The 15,103-nt window shown below is 53.3% G+C and overlaps 1 protein-coding gene across 4 annotated transcripts; it reads right to left on the reverse strand.

Annotated features, from left to right (window-relative positions):
* Positions 1-677: 677 nt before the first annotated feature.
* SDSL (serine dehydratase like) lies at positions 678-14,637 on the reverse strand. 4 transcript variants are annotated; one of them, XM_058691203.1, is made up of 10 exons: positions 14,584-14,637; positions 12,256-12,472; positions 11,594-11,677; positions 11,074-11,256; positions 10,803-10,842; positions 9,975-10,114; positions 6,091-6,179; positions 5,151-5,378; positions 2,076-2,200; positions 678-1,018 (listed from the first exon to the last, which is right to left on the reverse strand). In XM_058691203.1, exons 4-10 carry the CDS (start codon positions 11,245-11,247, stop codon positions 825-827), a joined length of 990 nt encoding a protein of 329 aa, XP_058547186.1. In that variant the 5' UTR covers positions 11,248-11,256; positions 11,594-11,677; positions 12,256-12,472; positions 14,584-14,637; the 3' UTR covers positions 678-824. The 4 variants fall into 4 exon arrangements, with proteins under 4 accessions (XP_058547186.1, XP_058547184.1, XP_058547187.1 ...); XM_058691201.1 differs by lacking the exon at positions 11,594-11,677; XM_058691204.1 differs by lacking the exons at positions 12,256-12,472; positions 14,584-14,637 and adding an exon at positions 13,340-14,548.
* Positions 14,638-15,103: the final 466 nt, after the last annotated feature.

A 15,103-nucleotide genomic window follows, 5' to 3' on the forward strand; every position in this document is an offset into this window, starting at 1 on the left:
CCCCAATGTCCCGCCACCACCGACCTGCACACAAAGGTGTCATATTGAAAATCACAGGGTTTGAGCCTGGCTGGGCCACACTCCAGCTATGACCTTGAGTGGGTTCGGTCACCTTCCTGTGCCTCAGTTTCCCCATCTTTAGAACGGGGGTGATAATAATGGTTTCTGCTTCATAAGGACCTTTGTGAACATTAAAGAAGCAAATGCATAGAGAGCACTTGGTAAAGGGACGTCTGGGTGGCTCAGTCAGCTGAGCGTCTGCCTTCGGCTCAGGTCATGGTCTCACAATCCGTGGGTTCGAGCCCCGCGTCGGGCTCTGTGCTGACAGCTCAGGGCCTGGAGCTCCCTTCGGATTCTGGGTCTCCCTCTCTCTCTCTGCCTCTCACTCACTCACACTCTGTCTCTGTCCCTCAAAAATGAATAAAGGTTAAAACTTTTTGTTTTTTTTAACAAAAAGCACTCGGTAAAGACTGGTGATATTGTCCTTGCCTACCCAGGCCTGAGGTCCCCCTCCTCCCGAGCGGGTCCCCCAGGGAGGAAAGCCCTGAGGGGGTTCCGCATGACGGGATTCCCTTAGAGACCCAAGTTTTGCTTCCTTGCTATCATCACCATGTGATGTAGAAAGAGGCGCCTCACCGCAGAGCCAGCCTCGAGGAGAGACCGGACCAGCTGGAATCACAAATTCGACTCAGAAAGGGTTTATTGGCCAGGGCTGCGGGGAGTCACAGGGAGCAGGAGGGCTTCCTGTAGGAGGCGGCTGCGCCATCCACGAGCCCAGAGGCCCCTCGGCCACCTGCGGGTGTGTCCGTCCGGAGGAGGGGCCCTCAGCTCTGACCCAGCTGGGCTTTCAGGGCCTGCAGCTCTTGACTGTTGATGTTGTTGCCTCCACACACAATGACCACGACCGAGGCCAGGGAGGAGCTCAGGCGGCCCTCAGCCTGGAGCCTCCCCAGGAGGCCTGAGTAGATGACAGCCAGAGCTGCCCCGCAGGCAGGCTCCACCAACATGCGCTCGTCGTCTGCCCGGAGGAGGGGACGGGGGTGGATGAGAAGAGAGAAAGGGAGGAGGAACCAGTCAGTGCTCAGTAGGCTCTGGGCACTGCAAATCCATGAAGCCAGCCAGCCAGCCATCTCGCAATCCATCATTTGGCTGACCCCCTCTCCATCCATCAATCTGACCATCTATCCATCCATCCATCCACCTTTCATCTATCTATCCATCCATCCATCCCTCTATCCATCATGGGACTGTCTGTCTGTCCATCCATCAGCGTGTCCATCAATCAACGGATCCATCTATCTATCCATCCATTCATCCATCATCCCCTATCCATCACGGGACTGTCTGTCTGTCCATCCATTAGTGTATCTATCAATCAATGTATCCATCCATCCATCCGTCCGTCCATCTATCCATCCATGCATTCATCCATCCATCCCCTATCCATCATTGGACTGTCTGTCCATCCGTCAATGTGTCCATTAATCAACGTGTCCATCCATCCATCTATCCACCCACCCACCCATCCATCCATTATCTACCTTTCCACTCACTCATACATTCACCCATTCATTCAACAAATATTTATTGAGTGCCCACTCCCTGCCAGGCCCTATGCTAGGAAGGCTCTGGGGACACAACAGTACACAGGACACAGCAGGCCCCACCCTCACGGGGGCTACATCTAGTGCCGTGGATGAATAAGGACCAGGCAGGTATGAACAGACAAACTGATTCCTGGGACGTCTCTAACCCCGGCAGGATGTGGGTGGGAGACCGGAGGAGGCTGCCCGGAGCAGGTGCCATGATGACTGAGTAGCCCTGAGTCACACGAAATCGACAGGGGCCAGGGATGGGGGGCCGGAAGGAAGAAGGTACACATGGAAGCCTGGAGGCTAGAGACGGCCCGGCACACGCCCCTTCCGTGCACTCAACGTGCAGTTATTTGGTAAACACCGCATGCCCAGCCCCGTGGCAGGCACTGAGGATACAGACAAGAGAGAACACGCTACCTCTAGGGGCCCAGGGACCTCATGAGTCTCCGAGCCTGGGGAGGGAGGGCAAGGCTCACTCACCCAGGAACTTCTGCACAGCACTCACGGCCTGGGCATCGTCCACTACCTCAGAGAAGATCTCCAGCTCCTTCGTGCACTCCAGGGCCCTCCTGGCCACAGTCTTGGCACCCAGGCTCTTGGCCACACTGCAGGAGGGGGCAGGCAGGACAGGGAGCGCAGGGGTGTGGGGAAGAGCTGGTGAATCCTCGGACCCCCGCCTTCTCGGACCCAGCCCTCCAAGCCCCAGGGCCCCCTCCCATCCAGCCATGAGCCGCGGCTCAGCCCTGTAAGAGGCTAGCACAGCACTGGCCCAGAGGACGTGGTCAACGATCGGGTGTCCCACGAATGGTGGACAAATGCACCTCACTCCCTCCCACTCGATAACCATGAGTGTGCCCTTCCTTTGCACGGACCCCAGAAACCCAAGCACAGAAATGGGTTGTGTTTTTTTTTTGCATCTTATTCATTAATAACTATTTATCATGTCTGCACAACTAATACTTGCTGAGTATGTGCAGGGTGATAGATGCATTTTCTCTTTCAATTCTCATGATCCCCCCTTGAGTTAGAAATTTATGAACTCTTGGGGCGCCTGGGGGGCTCAGTCGGTTGAGCGTCCGCCTTCGGCTCGGGTCATGATCTCACGGCTTGTGAGTTCGAGCCCCGCGTCAGGCTCTGTGCTGCCAGCTCGGAGCCTGGAGCCCGCTTCAGATTCCGTGTCTCCCACTCTCTCTGCCCCTTCCCCTCTTGCACTCAGTCTCTTGCTCGCAAAAATAAATAAACATTAAAAAAAATTTTTTTTTAAAGAAAGAAATTTATGAACTCCCTTTTACAGAGAGGAAATTGAGGCTCAGGGGGAATAAGTAACTGATTCCAGGACACGCAGTGAGTCAGTAGTAGAACGTGGATTCAAATCCAGGCAGTCTGGCTCCAAGGTCCTTGCTTCTTATCTCTGTGCTTGGGATCACCTACCTGCTGGCACTTTCTGGAGCTGGGCAGTTTGCCTCAGGCCCAGGAGAGACTTTGCCGAGTCCATCACAGCTGGCTCTGCGTCCCGAGGGGCCCAGAGCATAGATTCGGGAGCCAGGCTGCCTGGTTTGAAACCTTGGCTCTGAGCTAGCAGTGTGACCTTGGGAAAGTCACTTCACCTCTCTGAGCCTCAGTATCCTCAATCTGAAAAATGCAGATAATCATGAGATTGTCCTGGGGACGGACTTCGAACATTTCAAGGGCCTAAAAGATTTGAGAGCCTGGCATTTCACTAAATGTGAGTTCTACAGAAGGCTTAGTGGTGGTTATTATCATCGCCATTGCCAAGAATAAAGCCAACAGCAACAAGAGAGAAACAGTCTCACAACTACAAAGACCCACTAGTGGTTGCCAGCGGGGAGGGGGCTGGGGGGATGGGCGATATAGGTGAAGAAGAGGAAGAGGTACAAACTTCCAGTTATGAAATTAACCAGCCAAGGGGATGAAAAGGACAGCATGGGGAACCGAGTCAACGATATGGTAATAGCTTTGTGTGGTGACAGATGGCGACAAAACTCATGGCGGCCAGCGCAGCGTAATGTATAGGCTTCCCGGGTCGCTATGAGGTACACCGGAAATGAATAGAGTATTATAGGTCAACTATATACTGGGTGGCAACTGCCTGGCTGAGCCACGGAGGATTTCATCAATGCAAGAAGGGCTGGTATTTCAGGTGGAAAGGACAAGAAAGGCTCAGAGATTAGAGGCACAAATAATTTCCAGGAAAAAAGCAGTACAGAGATGCTGGAGGGTGGGTGGGGCCAGAAAGGAGGAGAGATGGTAACCAGAAAGACAAGAAGGAGACTCATATATCCGCATAGAATTCTCTTTTTTTTTTTTAATTTAATTTAATTTTTTTAATGTTTATTTATTCTTGAGGGAGAGATCACAAGCCAGGGAGGGACAGAGGGAGAGGGAGACACAGAATCTGAAGCGGGCTCCAGGCTCCGAGCTGTCAGTCAACACAGAGCCCAATGCAGGACTCGAACTCATGAACTGTGAGATCCTGACCTGAGCTGAAGTCGGACATTTAACTGACTGACCCACCCAGGCATTCCTAATTTATTTTTTTTAATATGTTTTGTTTATTTATTTTTGAGAGAAAGAGAGAGAGAGAAGCAGGCTCCATGCTGTGCCAACAGCTCAGATCCTGAAGTGAGGCTCGAACTCACGGACCATGAGATCATGACCTGAGCCAAAGTCAGATGTTTAACTGACCGAGCCACATAGGTGCCCCCAGATAGAGTTCTTGAGGTAAGGACTGAGTTGTTTCTCTAACTGGCCACCCAGAACCTTACACAATAGGTGCTTAATACAGATGACTTAGGGGGCGCCTGGGTGGCTCAGTCAGTTAAGTGTCTGACTCTTGATCCCAGCTCAGGTCATGATCTCACAGTTCATGAATTCAAGCCCTGCATCGGGCTCTATGCTGAGGTGCAGAGCCTGTTTGGGATTCTCTCTCTCTCCTTCTCTCTGACCTTCCCCAGCTTGTGCTCGCTCTCGCTCTCGCTCTCTCTCACTCTTCCTCTCAAAATAAATAAATTTTATATATAAATAAATTATATATATATACATATATATGTACAAATACATATGCATATACAAATTCACTCATTCGTTTCACAAACATTTGTTGAGCACCTACTGTATATGCCAGGCACATTTTACTTGTGTGTAACTATGCATGCACAAGGGGAAAACAAAGACTAGGAAAATGTAGCCCATTGTTCATCTTTGGATGGTGGGATTGAAGGTGCCGTTTTGTTTTCTGTTGCTTATTGCTTGCCTACATTTTCTACCTTACCTGCAACACATTTAACTTCCTTTTTAACGGTACATACCAATGAAACTTGTTTTATTAATTCGTGAAACTTAAACAGATCATATCCTTCATCTACTTGTTTGGCATCACCTTCTAAGTGAGATCCACATTTCCATGGTCGGGGTCCCCAGGTGAAGTAGAACCTCTTGTGTACACCCTGCCTCCACCGGTTGGGACTGAGAAGCCCAGTGACACTAACACCCCCATCCTTCAGCCCCCCCCAAATGCCCCCAGCCCACACCTACCTGGTGATGTCTGGCAGTGTGACTAGCTTGCCTGCCTTGATGGCTGCATTGAAACAGTGTGCCCCTTGGGTCTCTGCTGTGATGATGGGCACACGTTGCCAGCCCACCTCTATGAGGCCAGCTGCCACGCCAGCTAGGAGCCCTCCACCGCCTACTGCCAGCACCAGGGCCCCCGGTGGGGTCCCCAGTGCTGCCTTCAGCTCTCGCACCAGGCTGGCATGGCCTTCCCTGGGGGAAGGAGGAAGCAGGTTGAGCAAGGTCCCCCCACATATACACAAACTCTCCTCCATTCCCAAAGGCTCACATATACACAAACTCTCCTCATCACCACCCCAATCCCCACCCGCATCAAGGGGAGAGGAGACCCAGGAACACTTAGTTCACTCAGCTTTCATTCATTCAATGTATTCATTCACTCATTCTTTCCAGGCACGTTCTCAGACACTGTCCTGTTTAATCCCCTCCACAACCTTGGAAATGGGTAGTTAGTGTGTGCTTAAGAGGAGACCAGCATGTCACTTGGAACCAGCTGACTCAAGTTCTGGGCCTGGGACCCCATGTCTTGGCCACGTACTAGCTGTGTGATCTCAGGCAAGTTCCTTGACCCCTCTGTGCCTGTGAAATGGGCATAAAACACTCACCTCTAGGGCTTTGGGGAGGATCAAATGGATTAAATGCATCCCAAAGTGCACGCCATAAACAGGATTTGTTATTAACATGTCCATTTTATACATGTGGAAACTGAGGCATGGGGTGGTGAGATACTTTGCCAAGTCCCACAACTCACAAGTGGCAGAAGCAGGGCCTGAACCCCAGTGTGCCTGGCTTCCAAGCATCTTCTCCTTTCTAGGCCTCAGTTTTCCCTTCTGTACATTGGGAGGACGCCAACGCAACGAGGGTCTGGGCTCTCAGCTCTATGAGGGAGGGACAGCAACCTTACCAGATCAGGGGGTGGTCAAACGGAGGGACGTTCACCCAACCGTCCCTCTTGGCCAACTCTCGCGCCTTCAGACTGGCCTCGTCCCAGACCTAAAGAGAAACCGAGGGTCTCAGAAGGCCCAGGCGTCAGACCGCTCGGAGGCTGGAGCAGAGCCTGAGGTCTCCTGGATGGCCCCAGTCCCGTGCTGGGGGACGCAGAGAAAGCAAAGAAATGGTCTCTGTCCACAAGGAATTTCTAATCTAACCGAAGAGATGGGCCTCATTCTCTTGAGTTATTGAAACAAAAATGAGATTCAAAACCATGTGGCCCTTGACTCACCTGGAGCAGCTGCCTCCTCACAGGCTTTCCTGCCTCCTGTCCGTTGCCCGAGTAAGGGTCCCATCGTGTCCCTCCCCTGCTCAAAATCCTGTCATGGCTCCCCATTGCCCTCAGATGAAAACCTGTGCTAGCCCCACCCGCAAGCTGCCCTGCTGCTGAGGAGGCCATCCCCACCCCCACTCTCGGGCCTCACCTGTCATCCCCCCCGCCCCCAGGGGAATGGAATGCACCAATGCTCATCCCCATCCATGCCTTTCCCTCGCTCTTTCTTCTGCCCACGACCCCCTCTGCCCTTTCTCCAATGGGAGGACTTGTATTCCCCTCTCAAGACCCAACCCAGGGGACCCTTCTTGGGGAGACTTTCCTGGGTCATCTCCCCAAATCTGAGGCACAGCCGGGCGGTAGTTTGGACCACTGCCCAGTTCCTTCCCTCCATTACATTCACACACCATGCCTTTTGCCACGTGACCACTGTTCTTCCCACTAGAGAGGGCAGAGGACATTCTCCACCACCAATTGATGTAGGTCCCAGTGTGGAACTTGCTTTGGCCAATGCCATGTGACAGAAGCGACAGCACAACAGTTCTGAGCCACGGCCTTGAGAGGCACTCTGCTCTCACTCTTCCTGACATTCACCTTGAGAAGAACAAGTCCCAGGTGGCCACTGGTCAAGACGGATGAGGGGCACGCGTGCACAGCTTAATCCCGTCTGCAGCCTGAAGCAGAGCCACCCTGGCCCACGCACAGGCCCATGAGCAAGACAGATCATGTTTCTCATAAGCCCCTGATACGTGGGGGCTGCTTGTTACACAGCATTATCCAGCAGCAATCACTGATTAAAACAATATACCTTCTCTGTTCTTCCTCAGGGCCCTGTGCTGCCCATCACAACACTTATCACATTCTCTTGTCACCATCTGCTTATCTGTGTGTCCCCCCAACATCAGGGAGTTTTGCAAGAGTAGAGACCGTGGCTTACTATCTCTATATCACTGGCTCTAACATACTACAGGCACATAGTAGAAGTTCAATGAATATTGGATGGATGGATGGATGGATGGATGGGAGGGAGGGAGAGAGGAAGGAAGGAAGGAGTAGAAAGGAGGGAGAAAGGAAGGGACAAAGGGAGGGAAGGTGATGAGGGATGGATGGATAAATGGATGGATGGATGGATGGATGGATGGGAGGGAGGGAGGGAGGGAGGAAGGAAGGAAGGAAGGAAGGAAGGAAGGAAGGAGTAGGAAGGAGGGAGAAAGGAAGGGACAAAGGGAGGGAAGGTGATGAGAGATGGATGGATAAATGGATGGATGGATGGATGGATGGGTGGATGGATGGGAGGGGGGAAGGAAGGAAGGAAGGAAGGAGTAGGAAGGAGGGAGAAAGGAAGGGACAAAGGGAGGGAAGGTGATGAGGGATGGATGGATAAATGGATGGATGGATGGATGGATGGGAGGGAGGAAGGAAGGAAGGAAGAAAGGAATAGAAAGGAGGGAGAAAGGAAGGGACAAAGGGAGGGAAGGTGATGAGGGATGGATGGATAAATGGATGGATGGATGGACGGATGGATGGGAGGGAGGGAGGAAGGAAGGAAGGAAGGAGTAGAAAGGAGGGAGAAAGGAAGGGACAAAGGGAGGAAAGGTGATGAGGGATGGATGGATAAATGGATGGATGGATGGATGGATGGATGGATGGATGGGAGGGAGGGAGGGAGAGAGGAAGGAAGGAAGGAGTAGAAAGGAGGGAGAAAGGAAGGGACAAAGGGAGGGAAGGTGATGAGGGATGGATGGATAAATGGATGGATGGATGGATGGATGGATGGATGGATGGGAGGGAGGGAGGGAGAGAGGAAGGAAGGAAGGAAGGAGTAGAAAGGAGGGAGAAAGGAAGGGACAAAGGGAGGGAAGGTGATGAGGGATGGATGGATAAATGGATGGATGGATGGATGGATGGATGGGAGGGAGGGAGGGAGGGAGGAAGGAAGGAAGGAAGGAAGGAAGGAGTAGGAAGGAGGGAGAAAGGAAGGGACAAAGGGAGGGAAGGTGATGAGAGATGGATGGATAAATGGATGGATGGATGGATGGATGGGTGGATGGATGGGAGGGGGGAAGGAAGGAAGGAAGGAAGGAGTAGGAAGGAGGGAGAAAGGAAGGGACAAAGGGAGGGAAGGTGATGAGGGATGGATGGATAAATGGATGGATGGATGGATGGATGGATGGATGGATGGATGGGAGGGAGGGAGGGAGAGAGGAAGGAAGGAAGGAAGGAGTAGAAAGGAGGGAGAAAGGAAGGGACAAAGGGAGGAAAGGTGATGAGGGATGGATGGATAAATGGATGGATGGATGGACGGATGGATGGGAGGGAGGGAGGAAGGAAGGAAGGAAGGAGTAGGAAGGAGGGAGAAAGGAAGGGACAAAGGGAGGGAAGGTGATGAGGGATGGATGGATAAATGGATGGATGGATGGATGGATGGATGGGAGGGAGGGAGGGAGAGAGGAAGGAAGGAAGGAGTAGAAAGGAGGGAGAAAGGAAGGGACAAAGGGAGGGAAGGTGATGAGGGATGGATGGATAAATGGATGGATGGATGGATGGATGGATGGATGGATGGGAGGGAGGGAGGGAGAGAGGAAGGAAGGAAGGAAGGAGTAGAAAGGAGGGAGAAAGGAAGGGACAAAGGGAGGGAAGGTGATGAGGGATGGATGGATAAATGGGTGGATGGATGGATGGATGGATGGATGGGAGGGAGGGAGGGAGAGAGGAAGGAAGGAAGGAAGGAGTAGAAAGGAGGGAGAAAGGAAGGGACAAAGGGAGGGAAGGTGATGAGGGATGGATGGATAAATGGATGGATGGATGGATGGATGGATGGATGGATGGATGGGAGGGAGGGAGGGAAAGAGGGTAATGGATGGGAGGATGGTTGAACGGATGAATAAATGGAAGAAAGAAGGAAGAAAGGAAGGAAGGAAACTGGACACTGAATATTTGGACACCAGGTCTCAGGTACCATGGTATGGTTTTTAGTTTTAATTCTGATGCTTTAAAAAATTCTCTTTTCCAAGGATGCTTTTTTTCCTTCTTTCCAGGAAGGTAGAAGGATTACACAGTTGCATCTCTGTTTCTTCAGTAACGAGATGAGCCAGCGATATCCTTGACGGCGGGCCCCTCTCTCACTGGGGTGGTCTCAGAATGAGAAATGATGCCACCGTGATCTTTCTCTACGCTTTTTGTCTCATCAAATGCCAACAATTTTCGGACGAATAAGGCCAAGTGTCAGTGAGGATGTGAGGACACGGGCACACTCCTGGCCCATTAGCTTCCTGTTTCTCCTGGGCCCACGCAGGGCAAGTAGGGGTAGGTAGAGGCGGGAAGCGCTAGCCCTCAATATACATCATGCCTCGCTCCCGCCCCTTGGCTCAGCCATCCTAAGAGAAGGCTGGGCTCCAGGCCAGCCTTTAAAAGTGTGTATGGATGGCGGGGGGGGGGGGGGGCAGATACCTTCTCTTAGGGGTGAGTGGAGGGTAAAGGGGGACAGCCCACTCCAGCCGGCTTCTCCTTCCTGGGGTCCTTACCTTTCCAGCCAGCTGGACTTCAGCCCCCTCCCCCTGCAGCCTCCTCACCACGTGCAGGGAGGTGCCCTCAGGGAGCACAATGGTGGCAGGGACGCCCAGCTTCCGAGCGGCATAAGCAGCAGCAAAGCCTGCGTTGCCCCCTGTGGAAGAATTGGAAGGGTGGTCAGCGTGGTGTTGGCTCGGTAACACACTCTCCCCCCTCCCCGCTACTTCCCTTTGTGAGCCACTCCTTCCCCACGCTCGTATGCCCCACCTTCTGTGCTCTTTCTGGTCCCAGAGGTGGATATGTGACCTAGAATGAGTCAATCAGAGAACTCAGTCCCCCAACCTGTGACTGTTTCAGGGATGAGAACATGACCCAAGACGGGTGCAAAAGACCACTTCATGGATTGAGGAGAACCAGCCAGAAGGGGTGCTCCCTTTTCACTAGGGCTGATAGGATGACAGGAGGCAAGCCTGGAACTCCTGATGGCCATCTTGCTGCTCTGAGGTCTGCGTGAGATTAAAGCTAGTACAGAGGAAAGACAAGCCAAGAGAAGGAGAAATACAAAGGGGAGCTCCTGGATCCAGCTGTACCTGAAAGCCACTTATCCCAAGAATTTTCCATTCTTGGAACCTGTAGCTTAAGCCTGTATAAATTGGGTTTTGGTCACTTCTGCCACGAGTCCTGAATGACGGGAAGAGGGCGGGCAGAGGACAGTGGCCACCTGACCATGACCTTGATGAGGCGGGACCTTCGGGAGGAGGCTGATCCCCGGACATCTACTGCTGCTGCTCCAGCTCTTCCTCCCCCCCACCCAGAGCTGAGGACCCAGCCCTGACGGTCACCTGAGGAGCACACCAAGTGTCTGCATCCCTTCTTGACCGCCTGGGAAGAGAAGGAATGAGCTTAGGGGCTGACCCAAGCAGATGTCACAGAGCCTATGCGGGATGGACTCAGTCCGTCCCCAGCCCTCTCCTCACCCCTCGTCCTGCCCCTCCCATCTGTACAAGTCTGCTTCTCCCCTCCTGCCCTTGCCCCCCACCCAGCCGGCATCCATCCCCCGCCTCCTCCTCCTTCCCCTCCGCCCTCACTTCTCCTCTCCTGCCAACACCTCACCTCCTGGCAGAAATGCCCAATGCCCCGGATCTTGAAGGAGCCGGCCGGCTGCACGTTCTCCCACTTGAGGAAGACGGTCGTGCCTGCCACCTGGGATAGTGCCCGGCTCTCCAGCAGAGGAGTGACCACATGGAAATGCCCACCCTGAGCACGGTCTGCCAGGGGGCTCTCCATTCCAGCAGCCTGCAGAAGAACGCGACGGTCATAGCCCAGGCTGCTCCAGTAGGAGACCCCTTAACCGGGACAGAGGAGGGAAAGAGGGAGAAGAGCCTCGGCTCGGCCCCTCAGCCCTATCTGGCTGCCGAGCTGTGACACTCCAGGCAACTGGCTGCTCAGTGTCCCCGTCTGGACCACCAGGTTTCACTCTGTAACGGGCGTTGCCCACAGTGCTGGGGATGTAGAACGTGGCCGGTACCTGGGGATGAATGAATGAGAGTAGAATTCATTCATTCATTCACTCATCATTCATTCATTCAAGCAGGCTGCAAAAAAAAAAAAAACCCTTTTCTTGAGCACCTACTATGTGCCAGGCAGTTCCAGGTTTGGCGACCCAGGAGTGCCCAAGTCAGAAGCAGCCCCTGCTTGGCCAGAGCTCACATTCTAGCTGTGGAGACAGGATCGCAAAATGTCAAACAGGGGTGACAGGGGCAGGAGGCAGTATTTTAAATTTTTTTAAATCTATTTATTTTTGAGAGAGAGAGAGAGAGAGAGAGAGAGAGAGAGAGAGAGACAGAATGTGAGCAGGGGAGGGGCAGAGAGAGAGGAGAAACCGAGAATCCCAAGCAGGCTCCCCACTGCCAGCGGTGGCCGGACGTGGGGCTTGAATCCATGAACCGCGAGATCATGACCGGAGCGGAAATCAAGAGTCAGAGGCTTATCCGACTGAGCCACCCAGGCGCCCCTATTTATCATTATTATTATTATTACATTTCCCTCCTGTATTATTTCATCTGCAAATACTTCAGCACACATCTCTGAAAGTGAAGAACTCTTTTCCAACAAGGTAGCCACATGGTTTCATAACTGTATACGTTTGGGCAAACTCACTGAATTCTAACTCAAAGTGGGCTCATTTTATTTTATGGAAATTACACCTCAAGGATGCTAAGGTTTTTTTTAATCGTCAAATACCATTATCATTTCCAAAAATATTATTAATCATCTCTTATTATCATCAAATACCTGGTAAATGTTCACCTTTCCCTCCCTCTCATTAAGCTGGATAAATGGCCGGTTTTGCTGTCAGTGATTTGGGGTTTCTAACAGTTTGAACCAGGATGCAGATCGGATCTGCGCGTGTGCGTTGGTTGAGAGGTCTTTGAATTCTCTTTCGATCTGCAGGTTCTCCAACGGGGATGTTGGAGATGAGGGACAACAGGGAGCCCAGGGAAAAGCATTCCTGCAGAGGGAACAGGGGTGGAAACCCCTTGAGAGACAAATGAACTTGGGGAGATTCCAGTGCAGGGATAAGGGGGTTGGGCGCAGGAGGCGAGCAAGGAGGGCTGGGCAGGGACTTCTGGAAGGGCCTACCAGACCACGGGGAGGAACTGGAATGTTCTTCTAATTCTGCTTGCAGTGGGAAGCCATCGGCAGGTTTTGAGCAAAGGCCCCGTTAGTGCAAAAGCAACCCCTCTTTTTCACTGGGGGCAGAAAAGCATTGGGCCAACCCCTGCAGTTCCGCTGTTGGCCAGTAGGAGGAGCGCTGCAGCTTTGCCCACCCTCCACCGCCGGGGGGGGGGGGGGGGGGGGAGAGGGGCTCTTGTCCACCCTTACTTGGTCACATTGCGCCCCTGCCCCACCAGAGTTCCAGGGCTCCTGCCCCTGGAGTTGACCTGGGGCCCTTGCTGGGATGGCCCTGGGATTCCCTGGTTAGAGCAGAGTCTGAGGCACCTCCACCCAGTTCCATCAGGGGCACTTCTCAAACTGGACATGGCATTGAGGAAGACGGCCCCGTGGGTCACCCAAGCTCAGCATACCTCAGCCTGGGCCTCACCTTGGCCCCGGGCTCTGGGCTGAATCAGAGACCAAAGTTAGAAACCAGCTCTGCCTTCCTAGCTGTGTGACTCCAACAAGTGTCTCAACTTCTCTGTGCCGTATTCTCTTTTGTAAAATGAGACTAATAACAGTCCCCAGACTCGCAGGGTATGGTGTGCATTCACAATAATAATAGCCCCCTTTGTTGAGTCCCCAGTATATGCCAGACATCAGGGGAGTCCTCTAGAGGCATTTCCTCACTGGGGCCTTGTCACAGGGCGGGCGTGCTTACCCTCACTGTAGTATGTCTGTAGGGCACCCACGAGGTGCAGGCCCTGACCTAGGAACTGGGGAGACCACGGTGAGCAGGACAGACATCTACTCTTGGAGCTGATGGGGGAGATCGGCGATCAACAAATAACTGTATAGACAAACAAAATAATCGGAAATGGTGAAAGTCGCTAGGAGGAAGACACACACCTAGGGAGTCTGAAAGAGAAGAACCCATTGCCAGCCAGGCACCGTGCCGGGAACCTTATATGCCGTCGTATATAATCATCGCAACAACCCCGAGGTAGGTTCACCCCCTAGCTCCGTGGTACAGACAACGAGACTGAGGCCCAAAGAGGTTAGGTTATCGACCCAAAGTCACACAGCTGGAAATGGCAAGGCCAGGCTTCAGACTCAGGCAGGGCACTTGGGCATCTGTGTTCTTAACACGGTGCCATGCTTTCTCTATTAGATGGCGACGATGGGGACGGTTAGGGTTGTGAGCATTTCATACTAATCGCCAGTTGTCCTTAGGCGCCAAATGCTCCTGGCTCAGTTCCCAGGCCCGCCTAGTGCTGTCAGTTACACTATCGGCCCACCGAAGGACGGCAAGCATCAGTCAAATGGACAAGCCTCAAACCGTCAACAGCCTTATCAGGCCCAGATGCCCATAAGGACACAGGCCTCCCAGACTGAGGTCTGGGGCCAAGGTGAGACCTTGGCCTAGGGACGCATGGCTCTGACCAAATGTGGCAACCACTGGGGCTGAGGTGGGAGCCCCGGGCCCTCTCGGCTGTGGGGCAATGCAGTGGGAAGCCCGGGGCTTGGGTTCAGGTCCCAGCAAGCACGACTTTGGCCACGTCCCTCTTCCTCACTGGGCCTCACCTGCCACATCTATGAATTAGGGTAACAGTCATCTGCTGTTTCTGCCTCCTTTGTCCCTCAGGCTTTCCCAGAGGCCACCTGGGTGGCATAGCCAAATCCCTGGGACGAGCGCCGGGAAGCTTTGCCTGGCAGGAAGCCCCTCTGGCAAGAAGGGCCTGCTCCCCAGCCATCAGAGTCCCCGGCACCCCGCCTTCTTTTCCAAGGCAGTCCAGACCACAGAGCACCCCGAGTTAAATGAGCGTTCCTGGGAAGGTTTCGCACCCGTACCCTCTCAGTTTGTGTCCACTCATCATGGACTTTGCTCCAGAACCTTCCAGACTATCCTACGCGCACATGCACACACAGCCCCAGGGGCAGCATTCGGGCCCCAGGCCCCATTACCTTCCAGCCGAACAGTCCTCAGACCCAGCTTGGCTCCAGTCTGCGGCCCCGGGCTGGGAGCACCAGCTCTGCACAGTTTCCTGCAACTTCCTGTAGCCTTGGCCCCTCCTCCCCCGTTAAAGGAACACCTCCCCGCCGGAGGAAGAAAGGGGACTAGATTCAATTCAACCTTCACTGCCCCGCTGTGCGCTGTGCGCTGTCCAGGGTCCCATTGGACAGATGAAGAAATGGAGGCTCAGAGAGGGAGACTCTCTTGGCCAAGGCCACTCAGCTAGACTCTCCTTGGCCAAGGACCAGCTCTCCTGTAACACCGACATCTCCGAATCCTCTTACCCAGGGTCCAGTGTCTGCTCTGTGTGCCAAGCCACCATCCCTGGGCCACTGGCAGGTCAGCTTAGGTCAAAGGACAAAGAGACAATTGTTATCTGTCACACGAGAAGGCATAATTTTTTTCTGAAGCCCCTCCTCACCTCTAATATTTCACACCCAACACAGGCACCCAAATAATTATTATGGTTCA

This window comes from Neofelis nebulosa, chromosome 11 (genome assembly GCF_028018385.1).
Source record: "Neofelis nebulosa isolate mNeoNeb1 chromosome 11, mNeoNeb1.pri, whole genome shotgun sequence".
In the NCBI taxonomy this organism is placed as follows: domain Eukaryota; kingdom Metazoa; phylum Chordata; class Mammalia; order Carnivora; family Felidae; genus Neofelis; species Neofelis nebulosa.

What these genes read in the sequence shown, in the direction of transcription:
- SDSL (XM_058691201.1), bottom strand. Translation starts at nt 11,247, where the DNA reads ATGGAGAGCCCCCTGGCAGACCGTGCTCAGGGTGGGCATTTCCATGTG. An exon ending in ACACTTGGTGTGCTCCTCAG is followed by an intron (nt 10,115 to 10,802) that starts GTGACCGTCAGG and finishes ATTCTTCCACAG; the next exon opens with GGGGCAACGCAGGCTTTGCT. An exon ending in AAGTCCAGCTGGCTGGAAAG is followed by an intron (nt 6,180 to 9,974) that starts GTAAGGACCCCA and finishes GTTTCTCTTTAG; the next exon opens with GTCTGGGACGAGGCCAGTCT.